At 41.4% G+C, this 17,448-nt stretch overlaps 1 protein-coding gene across 3 annotated transcripts in view; it reads left to right on the top strand.

The window, feature by feature from the left end:
* The window catches only part of HSP-25_2 (Heat shock protein), a 37,321-nt gene extending 20,606 nt beyond the window's left edge, over positions 1-16,715 (top strand). For 2 of the 3 annotated variants that reach the window (XM_051209468.1, XM_051209467.1), the window contains one exon: positions 15,454-16,715. In XM_051209468.1, coding sequence (XP_051074926.1) covers positions 15,454-15,761 — 308 coding nt within the window. In that variant the 3' untranslated portion in view covers positions 15,762-16,715. Of the gene's footprint in view, positions 1-13,272; positions 14,427-14,593; positions 14,765-14,872; positions 15,071-15,215; positions 15,361-15,453 lie in introns of those variants that run through there. The other variant, XM_051209466.1, reaches the window with a different exon arrangement.
* The last annotated feature ends 733 nt before the right edge of the window (positions 16,716-17,448 follow it).

Genomic DNA, 17,448 nt, shown 5'->3' with positions numbered 1-17,448 from the left:
TCTTCCTCTTTTCCTTTGGCCTTGAGGACTCCAAGTGAGAGCTTGTCTTCTGACGCAGTTGGGTGATTTCCTCAATGTGTGTCCTATCCACTTCCAGCTCTTCTTCCTGATTTCTTCATCCGCTGGGATCTGGTTTGTTCTCTCCCACAGTACGTTGTTGCTAATAGTGTTCGGCCAACGGATCTGAAGTATTTTGCATAGACAATTGTTAATAAACACCTGTATTTTCTAGATGATGGCATTCATAGTTCTCCAGGTTTCTGCCCCATACAGTAAAACTGTCTTGACATTTGTATTGAAAATCCTGACCTTGGTGTTGGTTGACAGTTGCTTTGAGTTCCAGATGTTCCTCAGTTGTAAATATGCTGCTCTTGCTTTACCGATCCGCGCCTTCACATCTACATCAGATCCACCCTGTTCATCAATGATGCTGCCCAAATACGTAAAGGTTTTTACATATTCCAAATCTTCTCCGTCAATTGTGATTGGATTGGTTCATTCTGTGTTGTATCGGAGAATCCTGCTTTCTCTTTGTGTATGTTGAGACCTACGGCTCTCGAGGCTGCTGCCACACTGTTCGTCTTCTCCTGCATCTGTTGTTGCGTTTGGGATAGAAGAGCCAGATCACCTGCGAAGTCTAGATCGCCCAACTGCATCCTAGATGTCCATTGTATCCCGTGTTTCCCTTCAGATGTTGACGTCTTCATGATCCAGTCGATCACCAGGAGAAAGAGAAAGGGTGAGAGTAAGCAACCTTGCCTGACACCGGTCTTCACTTCGAACGACTTTGTCAACTGTCCTCCATGCACAGTTTTGCAGTTTAATCCATCATAGGAATTCCGTATGATATTGACTATCTTCTGAGGCACGCCGTAGTATCGAAGAAACTTCCATAGTGTTGTCCTATTCACGCTATCAAATGCTTTCTCGTAGTCAATGAAGTAGTTGATGTAGAGTGATGAATTCCACTCAATTGATTGTTCCACAATGATCCGTAGAGTTGCGATTTGGTCTGTACAGTAGAGTGGAGAACGGAACGTAAAAACACACATGACATACTATATACCATGGTTTATAGAAACGGCAGAAGTGATGCATGGATCTGAAAAGTTAACAAGATGTTTGGCGAAATTTCAACTGGGCATAATGAATGACTTCGGATTAAATATCACTGATGAATGTATGATTACTCGTTGCGACTAGTACGCGTGGACGGTGCCTGAGTGGTACTAAACTAAATTTGAGAAAATCTGACCAATTGGTAGTTTCAAAATAGGATCAGGAATTAGAATGATGAATTGGGATCAGGAATCAGAGTAAGGCATTTTACTACGACTGACATAAGTTATAATGCTTTTGAGGAATACTCTGAAAAGTTCGAAATCTGGGCTATGATGTCTGTACGTAAGGTGTAGTATAGAAAGTAACTTCTAAAATTTTATCGGCCATGCTAGCAAGACTTTCTAAATCTAATGGTTGGCTAGAAGCGCAAAGAATTTGCCTAACTACAGTTGACAAACGTTGTAGCCAAATCTCCTTGAGGAAAGCGTCATCAAATTTATACTTACTTACTTACTTACGCCTGTTACTCCTAATGGAGCATAGGCCGCCGACCAGCATTCTCCAACCCACTCTGTCCCACTCTGCCTCCTTTTCTAGTTCCATCCAATTCTTCTTCATTTTCCTCATGTCTATCTCCATTTCCCGGCGTAATGTGTTCTTTGGTCTTCCTCTTTTCCTTTGGCCTTGAGGACTCCAAGTGAGAGCTTGTCTTCTGACGCAGTTGGGTGATTTCCTCAATGTGTGTCCTATCCACTTCCAGCTCTTCTTCCTGATTTCTTCATCCGCTGGGATCTGGTTTGTTCTCTCCCACAGTACGTTGTTGCTAATAGTGTTCGGCCAACGGATCTGAAGTATTTTGCATAGACAATTGTTAATAAACACCTGTATTTTCTAGATGATGGCATTCATAGTTCTCCAGGTTTCTGCCCCATACAGTAAAACTGTCTTGACATTTGTATTGAAAATCCTGACCTTGGTGTTGGTTGACAGTTGCTTTGAGTTCCAGATGTTCCTCAGTTGTAAATATGCTGCTCTTGCTTTACCGATCCGCGCCTTCACATCTACATCAGATCCACCCTGTTCATCAATGATGCTGCCCAAATACGTAAAGGTTTTTACATATTCCAAATCTTCTCCGTCAATTGTGATTGGATTGGTTCATTCTGTGTTGTATCGGAGAATCCTGCTTTCTCTTTGTGTATGTTGAGACCTACGGCTCTCGAGGCTGCTGCCACACTGTTCGTCTTCTCCTGCATCTGTTGTTGCGTTTGGGATAGAAGAGCCAGATCACCTGCGAAGTCTAGATCGCCCAACTGCATCCTAGATGTCCATTGTATCCCGTGTTTCCCTTCAGATGTTGACGTCTTCATGATCCAGTCGATCACCAGGAGAAAGAGAAAGGGTGAGAGTAAGCAACCTTGCCTGACACCGGTCTTCACTTCGAACGACTTTGTCAACTGTCCTCCATGCACAGTTTTGCAGTTTAATCCATCATAGGAATTCCGTATGATATTGACTATCTTCTGAGGCACGCCGTAGTATCGAAGAAACTTCCATAGTGTTGTCCTATTCACGCTATCAAATGCTTTCTCGTAGTCAATGAAGTAGTTGATGTAGAGTGATGAATTCCACTCAATTGATTGTTCCACAATGATCCGTAGAGTTGCGATTTGGTCTGTACAGTAGAGTGGAGAACGGAACGTAAAAACACACATGACATACTATATACCATGGTTTATAGAAACGGCAGAAGTGATGCATGGATCTGAAAAGTTAACAAGATGTTTGGCGAAATTTCAACTGGGCATAATGAATGACTTCGGATTAAATATCACTGATGAATGTATGATTACTCGTTGCGACTAGTACGCGTGGACGGTGCCTGAGTGGTACTAAACTAAATTTGAGAAAATCTGACCAATTGGTAGTTTCAAAATAGGATCAGGAATTAGAATGATGAATTGGGATCAGGAATCAGAGTAAGGCATTTTACTACGACTGACATAAGTTATAATGCTTTTGAGGAATACTCTGAAAAGTTCGAAATCTGGGCTATGATGTCTGTACGTAAGGTGTAGTATAGAAAGTAACTTCTAAAATTTTATCGGCCATGCTAGCAAGACTTTCTAAATCTAATGGTTGGCTAGAAGCGCAAAGAATTTGCCTAACTACAGTTGACAAACGTTGTAGCCAAATCTCCTTGAGGAAAGCGTCATCAAATTTATACTTACTTACTTACTTACGCCTGTTACTCCTAATGGAGCATAGGCCGCCGACCAGCATTCTCCAACCCACTCTGTCCCACTCTGCCTCCTTTTCTAGTTCCATCCAATTCTTCTTCATTTTCCTCATGTCTATCTCCATTTCCCGGCGTAATGTGTTCTTTGGTCTTCCTCTTTTCCTTTGGCCTTGAGGACTCCAAGTGAGAGCTTGTCTTCTGACGCAGTTGGGTGATTTCCTCAATGTGTGTCCTATCCACTTCCAGCTCTTCTTCCTGATTTCTTCATCCGCTGGGATCTGGTTTGTTCTCTCCCACAGTACGTTGTTGCTAATAGTGTTCGGCCAACGGATCTGAAGTATTTTGCATAGACAATTGTTAATAAACACCTGTATTTTCTAGATGATGGCATTCATAGTTCTCCAGGTTTCTGCCCCATACAGTAAAACTGTCTTGACATTTGTATTGAAAATCCTGACCTTGGTGTTGGTTGACAGTTGCTTTGAGTTCCAGATGTTCCTCAGTTGTAAATATGCTGCTCTTGCTTTACCGATCCGCGCCTTCACATCTACATCAGATCCACCCTGTTCATCAATGATGCTGCCCAAATACGTAAAGGTTTTTACATATTCCAAATCTTCTCCGTCAATTGTGATTGGATTGGTTCATTCTGTGTTGTATCGGAGAATCCTGCTTTCTCTTTGTGTATGTTGAGACCTACGGCTCTCGAGGCTGCTGCCACACTGTTCGTCTTCTCCTGCATCTGTTGTTGCGTTTGGGATAGAAGAGCCAGATCACCTGCGAAGTCTAGATCGCCCAACTGCATCCTAGATGTCCATTGTATCCCGTGTTTCCCTTCAGATGTTGACGTCTTCATGATCCAGTCGATCACCAGGAGAAAGAGAAAGGGTGAGAGTAAGCAACCTTGCCTGACACCGGTCTTCACTTCGAACGACTTTGTCAACTGTCCTCCATGCACAGTTTTGCAGTTTAATCCATCATAGGAATTCCGTATGATATTGACTATCTTCTGAGGCACGCCGTAGTATCGAAGAAACTTCCATAGTGTTGTCCTATTCACGCTATCAAATGCTTTCTCGTAGTCAATGAAGTAGTTGATGTAGAGTGATGAATTCCACTCAATTGATTGTTCCACAATGATCCGTAGAGTTGCGATTTGGTCTGTACAGTAGAGTGGAGAACGGAACGTAAAAACACACATGACATACTATATACCATGGTTTATAGAAACGGCAGAAGTGATGCATGGATCTGAAAAGTTAACAAGATGTTTGGCGAAATTTCAACTGGGCATAATGAATGACTTCGGATTAAATATCACTGATGAATGTATGATTACTCGTTGCGACTAGTACGCGTGGACGGTGCCTGAGTGGTACTAAACTAAATTTGAGAAAATCTGACCAATTGGTAGTTTCAAAATAGGATCAGGAATTAGAATGATGAATTGGGATCAGGAATCAGAGTAAGGCATTTTACTACGACTGACATAAGTTATAATGCTTTTGAGGAATACTCTGAAAAGTTCGAAATCTGGGCTATGATGTCTGTACGTAAGGTGTAGTATAGAAAGTAACTTCTAAAATTTTATCGGCCATGCTAGCAAGACTTTCTAAATCTAATGGTTGGCTAGAAGCGCAAAGAATTTGCCTAACTACAGTTGACAAACGTTGTAGCCAAATCTCCTTGAGGAAAGCGTCATCAAATTTATACTTACTTACTTACTTACGCCTGTTACTCCTAATGGAGCATAGGCCGCCGACCAGCATTCTCCAACCCACTCTGTCCCACTCTGCCTCCTTTTCTAGTTCCATCCAATTCTTCTTCATTTTCCTCATGTCTATCTCCATTTCCCGGCGTAATGTGTTCTTTGGTCTTCCTCTTTTCCTTTGGCCTTGAGGACTCCAAGTGAGAGCTTGTCTTCTGACGCAGTTGGGTGATTTCCTCAATGTGTGTCCTATCCACTTCCAGCTCTTCTTCCTGATTTCTTCATCCGCTGGGATCTGGTTTGTTCTCTCCCACAGTACGTTGTTGCTAATAGTGTTCGGCCAACGGATCTGAAGTATTTTGCATAGACAATTGTTAATAAACACCTGTATTTTCTAGATGATGGCATTCATAGTTCTCCAGGTTTCTGCCCCATACAGTAAAACTGTCTTGACATTTGTATTGAAAATCCTGACCTTGGTGTTGGTTGACAGTTGCTTTGAGTTCCAGATGTTCCTCAGTTGTAAATATGCTGCTCTTGCTTTACCGATCCGCGCCTTCACATCTACATCAGATCCACCCTGTTCATCAATGATGCTGCCCAAATACGTAAAGGTTTTTACATATTCCAAATCTTCTCCGTCAATTGTGATTGGATTGGTTCATTCTGTGTTGTATCGGAGAATCCTGCTTTCTCTTTGTGTATGTTGAGACCTACGGCTCTCGAGGCTGCTGCCACACTGTTCGTCTTCTCCTGCATCTGTTGTTGCGTTTGGGATAGAAGAGCCAGATCACCTGCGAAGTCTAGATCGCCCAACTGCATCCTAGATGTCCATTGTATCCCGTGTTTCCCTTCAGATGTTGACGTCTTCATGATCCAGTCGATCACCAGGAGAAAGAGAAAGGGTGAGAGTAAGCAACCTTGCCTGACACCGGTCTTCACTTCGAACGACTTTGTCAACTGTCCTCCATGCACAGTTTTGCAGTTTAATCCATCATAGGAATTCCGTATGATATTGACTATCTTCTGAGGCACGCCGTAGTATCGAAGAAACTTCCATAGTGTTGTCCTATTCACGCTATCAAATGCTTTCTCGTAGTCAATGAAGTAGTTGATGTAGAGTGATGAATTCCACTCAATTGATTGTTCCACAATGATCCGTAGAGTTGCGATTTGGTCTGTACAGTAGAGTGGAGAACGGAACGTAAAAACACACATGACATACTATATACCATGGTTTATAGAAACGGCAGAAGTGATGCATGGATCTGAAAAGTTAACAAGATGTTTGGCGAAATTTCAACTGGGCATAATGAATGACTTCGGATTAAATATCACTGATGAATGTATGATTACTCGTTGCGACTAGTACGCGTGGACGGTGCCTGAGTGGTACTAAACTAAATTTGAGAAAATCTGACCAATTGGTAGTTTCAAAATAGGATCAGGAATTAGAATGATGAATTGGGATCAGGAATCAGAGTAAGGCATTTTACTACGACTGACATAAGTTATAATGCTTTTGAGGAATACTCTGAAAAGTTCGAAATCTGGGCTATGATGTCTGTACGTAAGGTGTAGTATAGAAAGTAACTTCTAAAATTTTATCGGCCATGCTAGCAAGACTTTCTAAATCTAATGGTTGGCTAGAAGCGCAAAGAATTTGCCTAACTACAGTTGACAAACGTTGTAGCCAAATCTCCTTGAGGAAAGCGTCATCAAATTTATACTTACTTACTTACTTACGCCTGTTACTCCTAATGGAGCATAGGCCGCCGACCAGCATTCTCCAACCCACTCTGTCCCACTCTGCCTCCTTTTCTAGTTCCATCCAATTCTTCTTCATTTTCCTCATGTCTATCTCCATTTCCCGGCGTAATGTGTTCTTTGGTCTTCCTCTTTTCCTTTGGCCTTGAGGACTCCAAGTGAGAGCTTGTCTTCTGACGCAGTTGGGTGATTTCCTCAATGTGTGTCCTATCCACTTCCAGCTCTTCTTCCTGATTTCTTCATCCGCTGGGATCTGGTTTGTTCTCTCCCACAGTACGTTGTTGCTAATAGTGTTCGGCCAACGGATCTGAAGTATTTTGCATAGACAATTGTTAATAAACACCTGTATTTTCTAGATGATGGCATTCATAGTTCTCCAGGTTTCTGCCCCATACAGTAAAACTGTCTTGACATTTGTATTGAAAATCCTGACCTTGGTGTTGGTTGACAGTTGCTTTGAGTTCCAGATGTTCCTCAGTTGTAAATATGCTGCTCTTGCTTTACCGATCCGCGCCTTCACATCTACATCAGATCCACCCTGTTCATCAATGATGCTGCCCAAATACGTAAAGGTTTTTACATATTCCAAATCTTCTCCGTCAATTGTGATTGGATTGGTTCATTCTGTGTTGTATCGGAGAATCCTGCTTTCTCTTTGTGTATGTTGAGACCTACGGCTCTCGAGGCTGCTGCCACACTGTTCGTCTTCTCCTGCATCTGTTGTTGCGTTTGGGATAGAAGAGCCAGATCACCTGCGAAGTCTAGATCGCCCAACTGCATCCTAGATGTCCATTGTATCCCGTGTTTCCCTTCAGATGTTGACGTCTTCATGATCCAGTCGATCACCAGGAGAAAGAGAAAGGGTGAGAGTAAGCAACCTTGCCTGACACCGGTCTTCACTTCGAACGACTTTGTCAACTGTCCTCCATGCACAGTTTTGCAGTTTAATCCATCATAGGAATTCCGTATGATATTGACTATCTTCTGAGGCACGCCGTAGTATCGAAGAAACTTCCATAGTGTTGTCCTATTCACGCTATCAAATGCTTTCTCGTAGTCAATGAAGTAGTTGATGTAGAGTGATGAATTCCACTCAATTGATTGTTCCACAATGATCCGTAGAGTTGCGATTTGGTCTGTACACGATCTATCCATATGGAATCCCGCCTGTTGGTCTCGAAGTTGGGTGTCTACACAGTCCTTCATCCTGTTTAACAATACCCTGTTGAAGGCTTTTCCTAGTATTGAGAGAAGAGTGATGCCCTGTAGTTATCACAGTTGCTGAGATCGCCTTTCTTCGGTATTTTGACCAGCAGTCCTTCCTTCCAGTCTTCTGGTACTTGTTCCTCATCCCAAATCTTATTGAAGAGAAGGTGGAGTATCCTTGCAGTTACTGCTACGTCTGCTTCCAGTGCCTCTGCTGGAATGTTGTGTGGTCCTGCTGCTTTGCCGCTCTTGATTTGTCTGATGGCCATGCTGATTTCTTCAATTGTTGGTGGGCTAACATCGATTGGGAGGTCCGTGGGTACTGCTTCGATATTGGGTGAGTTCAGTGGTGCTGGTCGATTCAAGAGTTCTTGAAAGTGTTCTACCCACTTGTTTCGTGGCTCTTCAATGTTGGTGATTACCTTGCCTTCCTTGCTTTTCACTGGTCGTTCAGGTTTGCAGCGATTTCCAGAGAGTCTCTTTGTTATGTCATACAGTTGTCTCATGTTTCCTTCTCTTGCAGCCTTTTCCGCCGTCATTGCTAAATCTTCCACATATTTACGTTTGTCAGTTCTGATGCTCCTCTTCACTTGCTCGTTTACTTCTGTGTATTCAGCTTGTGTCTTGGCTTTTTCTGCTCTTGTTCGGCTAGTATTGATTGCTGCCTTCTTGTTCCTTCTTTCTTGAATCTTATTCAGTGTATCAACAGTGATCCATTCCTTGTGATGGTGCTTCTTGTGACCCAGGACCTCATGGCATGTTGAAGTGATTGCCTCTTTGATCCCCTTCCAGTTGCTCTCCATAGTAGTTCCTTCTCCATTGAGTAGATCATGAAAGGCCTGGAACTTATTGCTGAGGTCTATCTTGAATTTGTTGAGTTTGTTAGTATCCTGAAGAAAGGCCGTATTGAACTTTTGTGATATTGTCCGCCTCGTTGTCCAGTGCATCTTGAGTTTCAATTTCATCTTGGCAACCAGCAAGTGATGATCTGATGCTATATCAGCTCCTCTCTTGGTTCTCACGTCCTCTATAGTCCTCCTGAACGTTTTGTTGATGCAAATATGGTCGATTTGGTTTTGTGTAGAGTGATCCGGTGAAGTCCATGTGGTTTTGTGTATGCGTTTATGTGGGAATATTGTGCCGCCTATGACCAGCTTATTGAAGGCACATAGATTTGCAAATCTCTCACCATTTTCGTTTCTTTCTCCCAGTCCGTGTCGCCCGATGATGTCTTCATATCCAGTGTTGTCCGTTCCAACCTTGGCGTTGAAATCTCCCATTAGAATGGTCAGGTCCTTTGTTGGGCACTTCTCGACGATTGACTGCAGCCTATTGTAGAATTGATCTTTAGCGTCTTCATTGTAGTTGTTGGCAGGCGCATAGCATTGGATGATGTTCATTGAAATGCTCTCTTTCTTTGTTTTGAAGGAGGCTTTGATGATCCTTGGTCCATGAGATTCCTATCCTATAAGCGCATTTTGCGCTTGTTTGGACAGCATCAATGCAACTCCTTGTGTATGTGGTGCATTTTCTTCTTCATGGCCGGAGTATAACAGGAGCTCTCCTGTAGTTAGTCGTTGTTGTCCAACTTGTGTCCAATGTGTTTCACTGATCCCAAGTACCTCTAGGTTGTATCTTCTCATTTCTGCAGCAATTTGGAAGGCTCTTCCGGTGTCCCACATTGTACGAACAATCCATGTACCTAAATAAATGGTCACTCTGGTTGTCAGAAGGGGCATCGGCCTCGTAACTTCCGAAGGGATTCGGCTTTCATCATGAGGCGTCATAATTCTTCTAAATGAAGACCTTCTGACTCCCAGGGCAGAGTTTAAAAGGTTTGAATAATTTTTTCTGGTTAGCGTTTTTTAGCGAGTTAGTTTTCTACGGGATGAGGACGCTAACCCCATGCCCAACCCTCCTCCTTTATCCGGGCTTGGGACCGGCAGTAGCCCCTGGAGGGACTCCAGGTGGAGTTATCAAATTTATAAGGGCCAGCTAATTGTCTCATGTGTCGTAATAAATGAGACGGTGATTCGTCGCCTAGCTCACATTCGTGCAGTAATTGCTGTAATCTCTTTACATTCGATAATGAGGTACGTTGAATAATCGCCTGCTTCAATTGATCATATGGATCAGATGCAGGAATATTATCTATCAAATGTGACACCTCAGATGCTACTTCGGTAGACAGTAGCCCAAGCACGAAAGAGTACTTTGATGTTTGTGAGCGTATATTACGACGCTGGAACTGTACTTCCACTTGGGCAAACCAAATGCGCGGATTTAATCGAATGAATGGGGGCACATTGATCAGGTTTCGAGCGTGTAGCTCTGTTGAAAAGTTATCCTGGATGGTGCCTTCAGTTTCAGAAGTGTACATTACAAATATACAAAAAATTAAATACTACCAAGGGTAAAATAACGCCGCAATGTCTGTAAGTGAACTCAAAAGTAGTTTCAAGGGAAAAAAAATTTACGGGCTCACCAAATTTGTGGTGGTACCCAAACAAAAGGAGCTTACACAAAATATATTGACACACTAGGTTAATAGTGATATACCAAAAAAAAATTAATAGTAAAGAAACCTAGATGTCTGACCGTTAGTAAAACCACAGGTAACAAAATACCGTTAGCAATACAAAAGGTATATTAAACAATAAAAAATTCTCGGAAAGATAAAGCTAGATAATATTTTTATCAGAAAGTATGGTTAAAGAAACGTTTGCTGATGTCAGCTTTTTACGAGAACATGATTTCATAAAGTATTCATGAAAATTAACCTTTAGATTGCAGAACGTCTGAGGGGTGAACAGAATTTATCAAAACTACATTTAACGAACGATATGAAAAACATTATAGATTGTAGTTTGATAACAAGAACTCACTTGAGGCCGACATAATACTCAACATTAGATAGAGTAGAGTGGAGAACAGAACGTAAAAACATACATGACATACTATATACCATGGTTTATAGAAACGGCAGAAGTGATGCATGAATCTGAAAAGTTAACAAGATGTTTGGCGAAATTTCAACTGGGCATAATGAATGACTTCGGATTAAATATCACTGATGAATGTGTAGTGTGGTGTCGAGTGCCAGTTGACTATGAATACCACTACAAAGAAACACGTGCCAATAAATTCAGAAGGCGGAATAAAACCAAGTTTATTTGATTGGCGATCTCGTGCTATCGAAAGAATACCAAGATCGTGCCAAGAAATGGTACAAGCAGAAGCAGCAGAAGGGAGTACGTGTGAGCTAAGTCACTAACCGCGAAACAATAATGGAGAATAATGGAAGCACAATATGTCTGTCATTGGCACAGTTAAACAAACGAGCACAGTAAGACAATCACTGGTGCAATTGGTTATAATAATAATTGTTTTCATTAAACCAATCGCGTTTTCGTGATAAAAGTAAGTCACTATAAATGTATGATTACTCGTTGCGACTAGAACGCATGGACGGTGCCTGAATGATACTAAACTAAATTTGAGAAAATCTGACCAATTGGTAGTTTCAAAATAGGATCAGGAATTAGAATGATGAATTGGGATCAGGAATCAGAGTAAGGCATTTTACTACGACTGACATAAGTTATAATGTCGAAATGCCACTCCACCATATAGATGGATAAATTTGGCACCAGAATCCAAGTGTCTCTGTGTGGTGTTTGAATGATTTAATGATTGCTTTGTACTTGTTAAATGCTTGATTTCAAATTGTAAATACAGTACATTCGTTCGTGCTTATCTGGTACATCTTGATCCGATTGCATTATTTCTGGGATTCTTATTTCGTACTATAATTCAAATACTCCTAATTATCACATTGGCGTCGTGATGGAACCTGTGATGGAATTGTTGGATATACATTCAGATTTTGATGCTTTTGAGGAATACTCTGAAAAGTTCGAAATCTGGGCTATGACCAAGGAAGATGATGAAGATGTTAATATTGTAGCCCATTTCCTCAGATTCATCGGAAAAGAAGCATACAGTTTAATAAAAAATCTGGCTTTACCGGAAAAGCCCATTTCGCTTACTTATACAGCTCTCAAGGAACTACTGCTAGACTATGTTAAGTATACAAATTTCGAATGCGGCAAAGGAGGAAGATTTCGTCAAATGATTGATGAGGATATAAACAATTCCACTACATTAGGTCATCCCAACCCAGTGCATACTCAGGGTTATGCAGATAATTCATTGAGGAGTTGCGATGCAGTTCACGAATATGGGCGCAATTTTGGTCAATGTTTGTCCTGTGTGGCAGATTCCACTTCTTCAATTCATGTAGATTTCGTAATTCTGGGTGCTTTAAATGTGGTGATATTGGACATATTCAGTCAGTTTGTAATACTACTGTTCATCTTGCTGCAACTAATATTAAGTCTTGTAATTCTGATTCTATTAAGTTTAGTGTTCATAATGATCATCTATCTTTATCGATGATTTCAAAAGACAGTGTGGAGTCATATAGCAATTCATAGTTAAATGGAACTCAGAATCCATGCGAGACAACAATTTCTAATCAATCAATTTGTCAGATTTCTCATGTTATTGTACCAGATATGGTTTTTCCTAATGATTCACATATTTTTGATGAAAGTCCTTACAAATCTGAAGAAAATATGTTGAATGAATTTAATCGTGATCGAAAAACTGATGTGGTTTTGATAGATGCTGATTTTTCTAATGATCCTTTACCCTGCAATGACATTCTTAATAAATTCGAGGAAACTATTTCGGAAGAATCAAATCTTGATGTCATATCAAATATTATTTGTCCTCATAATTCATTTGTTGTTAGTGGGAAACTTGATCAGTGCGAAGCACGAGTAATAAGTGAGCTCGATTTTGATAACAATTCGGATGATTTCATACCAACTGCTGTTTATCCTTATCACAAAGTCACTTCTAGTGTTTACTCTAGCCAATGTGAGAAATATATTTTCATATCCGAGACCCGTATTCAAGACTCTGGTGAAGTACTACAAATTCTCTCTCTATCAGTCACAACGAACATTACTCGCTCATTAAACACACAAATCGATGTGAAGTCACCTCAAGTGAGCTCGGTGACGGCTGATTCCCATCGGTCAAAGGAGGAAAGATCGAATTGAAAGAGGTCTGTCCCAAATAAAACCCATGAAAGGAAGTTCCATGTGTCTCCCGTCCTTCAAATGGTGACTGGTAGGAAACGCCTGGGAAGCGCAATCGTAAGTTTTGATCGGTTTCTAGCAGGAAGCACAACCTGGACATGGATTACAGCAATATTACTTCGCAACAATTAGTAAAGTTTCCAAATAATTTTGGTTAAAAATACTTTATATTGAGAAGCTGTTCAGAAGTGTACTAATGTTGAAAACCCATCAGTGCATAGAACCAAAGGGATTTAGAAAACAAGCATAAATCGAAGTACGAAAGCTTTTTAAGAACCAATAAATGTATCGAGTATCACAAATTTAACCAGCAAACGTTATCGATTAGAGAAGACGTTGACCCCAACAATCAAGTTGCGGACTTCAGATTATTTATGTGATAAGTAAACAAACTGGTGAAAGGAATATTTCAGAAATACTCTCAGTAAAGTACAGTTTGGGATGAATTCGCGTCTGAATATATGCAGCACGTATCATGAAATTTTGAAAATTTCGATTGCTTTACACGAAAATCACAGTTTGTAGTTCAGTTTTCACCAAACAACCTAAGTTACCTGCTTTCAACTAATAAGAAAATGAGCCGAACACACAAACAGTCTGTTGACTGTGCTTTTGATGTCCTTGTCAAGTAACCATGATTGTGTATAGAAGTAAAATTATCAAGTACGACGTCACTAATGGTCAGTTGTGACTTGTAGTGAATAGCATTAGTATGGAAGCACCGGGATTTCACTAGAATTCGGTAGTGTTTTCTAGAGTTCTGGTGAATAGGGCGTAATGTGTGTTGACACAGAGCGAACATATGTGAACGTAGACTAGACAGGGCGAGAGAAATCTAGAACTTTCGAGAAAATGTCCTTCAATGACCAATCAGATTTGGACTTAATTACATTGTAGAAATATTAGCGTTCTGATTGGTTGTTACCCGTTTAGAGGTTATTGAATAATTTCTCTCACCCACCACTATATAAGCAAGTTAAACAGTCGAGCATTCAACGCATATTGTTGTTCTATTTCTGTTATCGTGTTGAATATGTCTGGTGGGCAACATCATCAAGCAGTTAGTATTCCTGTGAATCGTGAGCAACGGTCATTTGAGAGGCAGAGACGTGACCTGTTAACTGGCCTGGAACACGGAGGTGGTACTCATCGTGGCAACCTAATCGCACCGTACACGGAAGACTGGCCGAGTACTGTGGACAGCTGGATCAACTCCTCGTGGAGGAGATGGGATGAAGACATGCGACGTTTGAGACGTGGAATGTTCGCACTATTAGTGAGTTTTGCTATTCAGTATTCAGGTGACCATTAATGCATATGATCTCCTGAGATAATGATTTATTATTTGTGTATGTTAGGAGTGCAATAATGCATTGTGTGAGCAGATTTCGCATTAAATTCGAGGAGAGATTTGATGAGCTCGGTATGTTCTTTGAATTTCAGCCGTTGGACAACTTCACCCACGGGGTTTGGGAGAATCCATTCGCTTTAATGCACCAAATGGATCGTCATATCCAGGATATCCGAGAGAGAATGGGCTCAATGGATGTTCCGTCGACCGGTTCAGTGAGTGACTTTTTGAAGGACGCCTACGAAATAGGTGAGGATGGCAAGGTGAGTCCGTGCTGACGAGCAGGTAGGTTGTGTTTATTGTTTTGTGCAGTTGGTTTGAACATGGCCGTTGATTGACGAGTGTTATTATGGTTGTTGTTTATTGCGTAGGTACATTTCAAGGTACGATTCGACGCACAAGGTTTCGCTCCTCAGGACATCAATGTGACGTCGAGTGAGAACCGTGTGACGGTACACGCGAAGAAGGAGACAACGACCGATGGTGGGAAGTGTAGTCGGGAGTTCTGTCGTATGGTGCAGCTGCCGAAGAGTATTGATGATAGTCAACTGAAATGTCGCATGACAGATGTAAGTTGTTGAGCTGACGACTGTGGTTGGTGGTGGTGGTTTTGTGTGTGTTGTATTTTCAGTTGTTTGCATTCCGAATCATGTTAGAATAGTTGGAAGTCTCGTTTCATCTTGTTCTGTGCGTTTGTTTGTCTATCCGTTTCAGGATGGTGTTTTGATGTTGGAGGCTCCAGTGAAGGTTGATCAGAACCAGTCGTTGACGCTGAACGAGTCTGGTCAGGTGGGTGTTCGACCGAAATCGGACAATCAGATTAAGGCAGTTCCTGCGTCTCAAGCACTTGTTGCAAAAGGTGAGAGGAGTTGTGATTGACCTGGTGGGTGTGTTATTCTCGTTTGTGTGTGTTGCATTTTCCTAACATTGTATTTTTCCCTATCCATTTCAGGTGTTCATGGTCTATCGTATGTGGATGATGGTTCAGGTGGCAAGCGATTGCATGTTGAGGTTCCAGTGGACCCAGTGTACAAGCCTGAAGACTTGTGTGTGAATGTTGATTCGAATCGTGTTGTGGTTAGTGGACGTCATCATAAGCAGAAGAGTGGTCAATATGGAAAGTCAAGTTCATTTGCAGAGTTCAGTCAGTCGTATGCGATTCCCGAGACAGTTGATCCGTTATCTGTTTCTGCTCAGGTAGTTGGCAATACATTGGTATTGGAGGCGCCATTGGAGAAGCAGCATGCGATTACTCATTAGGAGCTAAATAGTACGAACTGTATTTACGATGATTGTGATGAAGATGGTGATAATAATAATGGCGATAATCATGCTTACGTGTTTGTTTTAATTTCCTAATAAATGAATTTACCTACTTGCTATTTGCTTTCATAACCGTGAAATGTTTGTGGCATGAGTCTTGGTAATTGATTGGGTCGGACAACAGGTGGTTTTTCGAGTTATATTTATGCTTTAACATTTGTCATGTATCAGATTGAGATTTAGTGTGAAATGTGCTTTCATGCGAATGAATTTTATTAGGATTACGGTGCAGTGAATTTCGACGTGTGACACCAACTAGTGCTCTTTTTACTCAGATGGAAATAGTCGTTTATTGACTACATAAACTCTGGATTTTACGATTGCTTATGAAGATTAGTTACCAGTATTTGTGTGTAATACACCGATTGAAGGTTGGAATAAATTGTGTCTGAATCGGAAGGCTTAGTTCTGGTGATTTTAATGGCAAGTGAATGACTCATATGGAAGTATGGATTACCAAACATCACCCCTCCTATATTTACGATTGTTCTCGTTCTTCCCAACAAACCGAACATTTATCCAGACCGTTTGTGAGATTTGGGTGATCTTAGAAGTGGATTGTTCTAGCGATAATTGTGACTGTCTCGGAATTGATAAACTTTGGTCTCTTAGATCCAGTTTGTGTTGTTGCGCAACCCCAAGCGGCATATCGATGAGAGTGATTAGACTAGCGTGCTCCGGTAGATCAGAAGTTCGGAACTGTTCGCTTCTTACTTATTTACGCCTGTTACTCCTCGTGAAGGAGCATAGGCCGCTCACCAGCATTCGCCATTCAACCCTGTCCTGGGCAATCCTTTCCAGCTCCTTCCAGTTGTTATTCGTCCTTTTCATATCTGCTTCTACTATCCGACGTAATGTGTTCTTAGGCCTTCCTCTTTTCCGCTTCCCTTCAGGATTCCAAGTTAGGGCTTGTCTCGTGATGCAGTTCGACGATTTGCGTAATGTATGTCCTATCCATTTCCATCGTCTTTCCCTAATTTCTTCAGCTGGAAGCTCATTTGTTCTCTCCCACAAAATACTGTTGCTGATGGTATCCGGCCAATGGATGTTGAGTATCTTGCGAAGACAGCTATTTATAAATACTTGTACCTTCTTGATTGTGGTTGTTGTAGTTCTCCAAGTTTCAGCTCCGTACAGTAGATCTGACAGTTTTGATGTTCGTATTGAAGATTGTGACTTTGGTATTTGTTGAAAGTTGTTTTGAGTTCCATATGTTCTTCAATTGTAGGGATGCGACCCTTGCTTTGCCAATCCTTGCCTTTACGTCTGCATCTGAGCCTCCTTGTTCATCGTTGATGCTTCCCAGGTATGTGAAGGATTCTTCGCCTGTAGCTCTTCTAGAGTTACTGCCGGTCCCAAGCCCGGGTAAAGGAGGAGGTTTGGGCATGGGGTTAGCGTCCCCATCCCATACAAAACTAACTCGCTAAAAAAACGCTTACCAGAACTGTCCGCTTCACAACTACTAAAAACAATCACAAAGCGAATCGTCATTATTGTATCCTCCTGATAATTGTTTGAGACAAACCAGTGAATGAAACAATATCCTGACTGTTTGTCAAGAAATGTTCAAACCTATACACTGCATAATCAAGAAATCAGATCATATGATCGTCGAAGTGGGTCT

Source organism: Schistosoma haematobium, chromosome 1 (assembly GCF_000699445.3).
Source record: "Schistosoma haematobium chromosome 1, whole genome shotgun sequence".
Classification (NCBI taxonomy): domain Eukaryota; kingdom Metazoa; phylum Platyhelminthes; class Trematoda; order Strigeidida; family Schistosomatidae; genus Schistosoma; species Schistosoma haematobium.
Note: the sequence above shows the minus strand (reverse complement) of the source record. Positions and strands in the feature narration are given on the sequence as shown.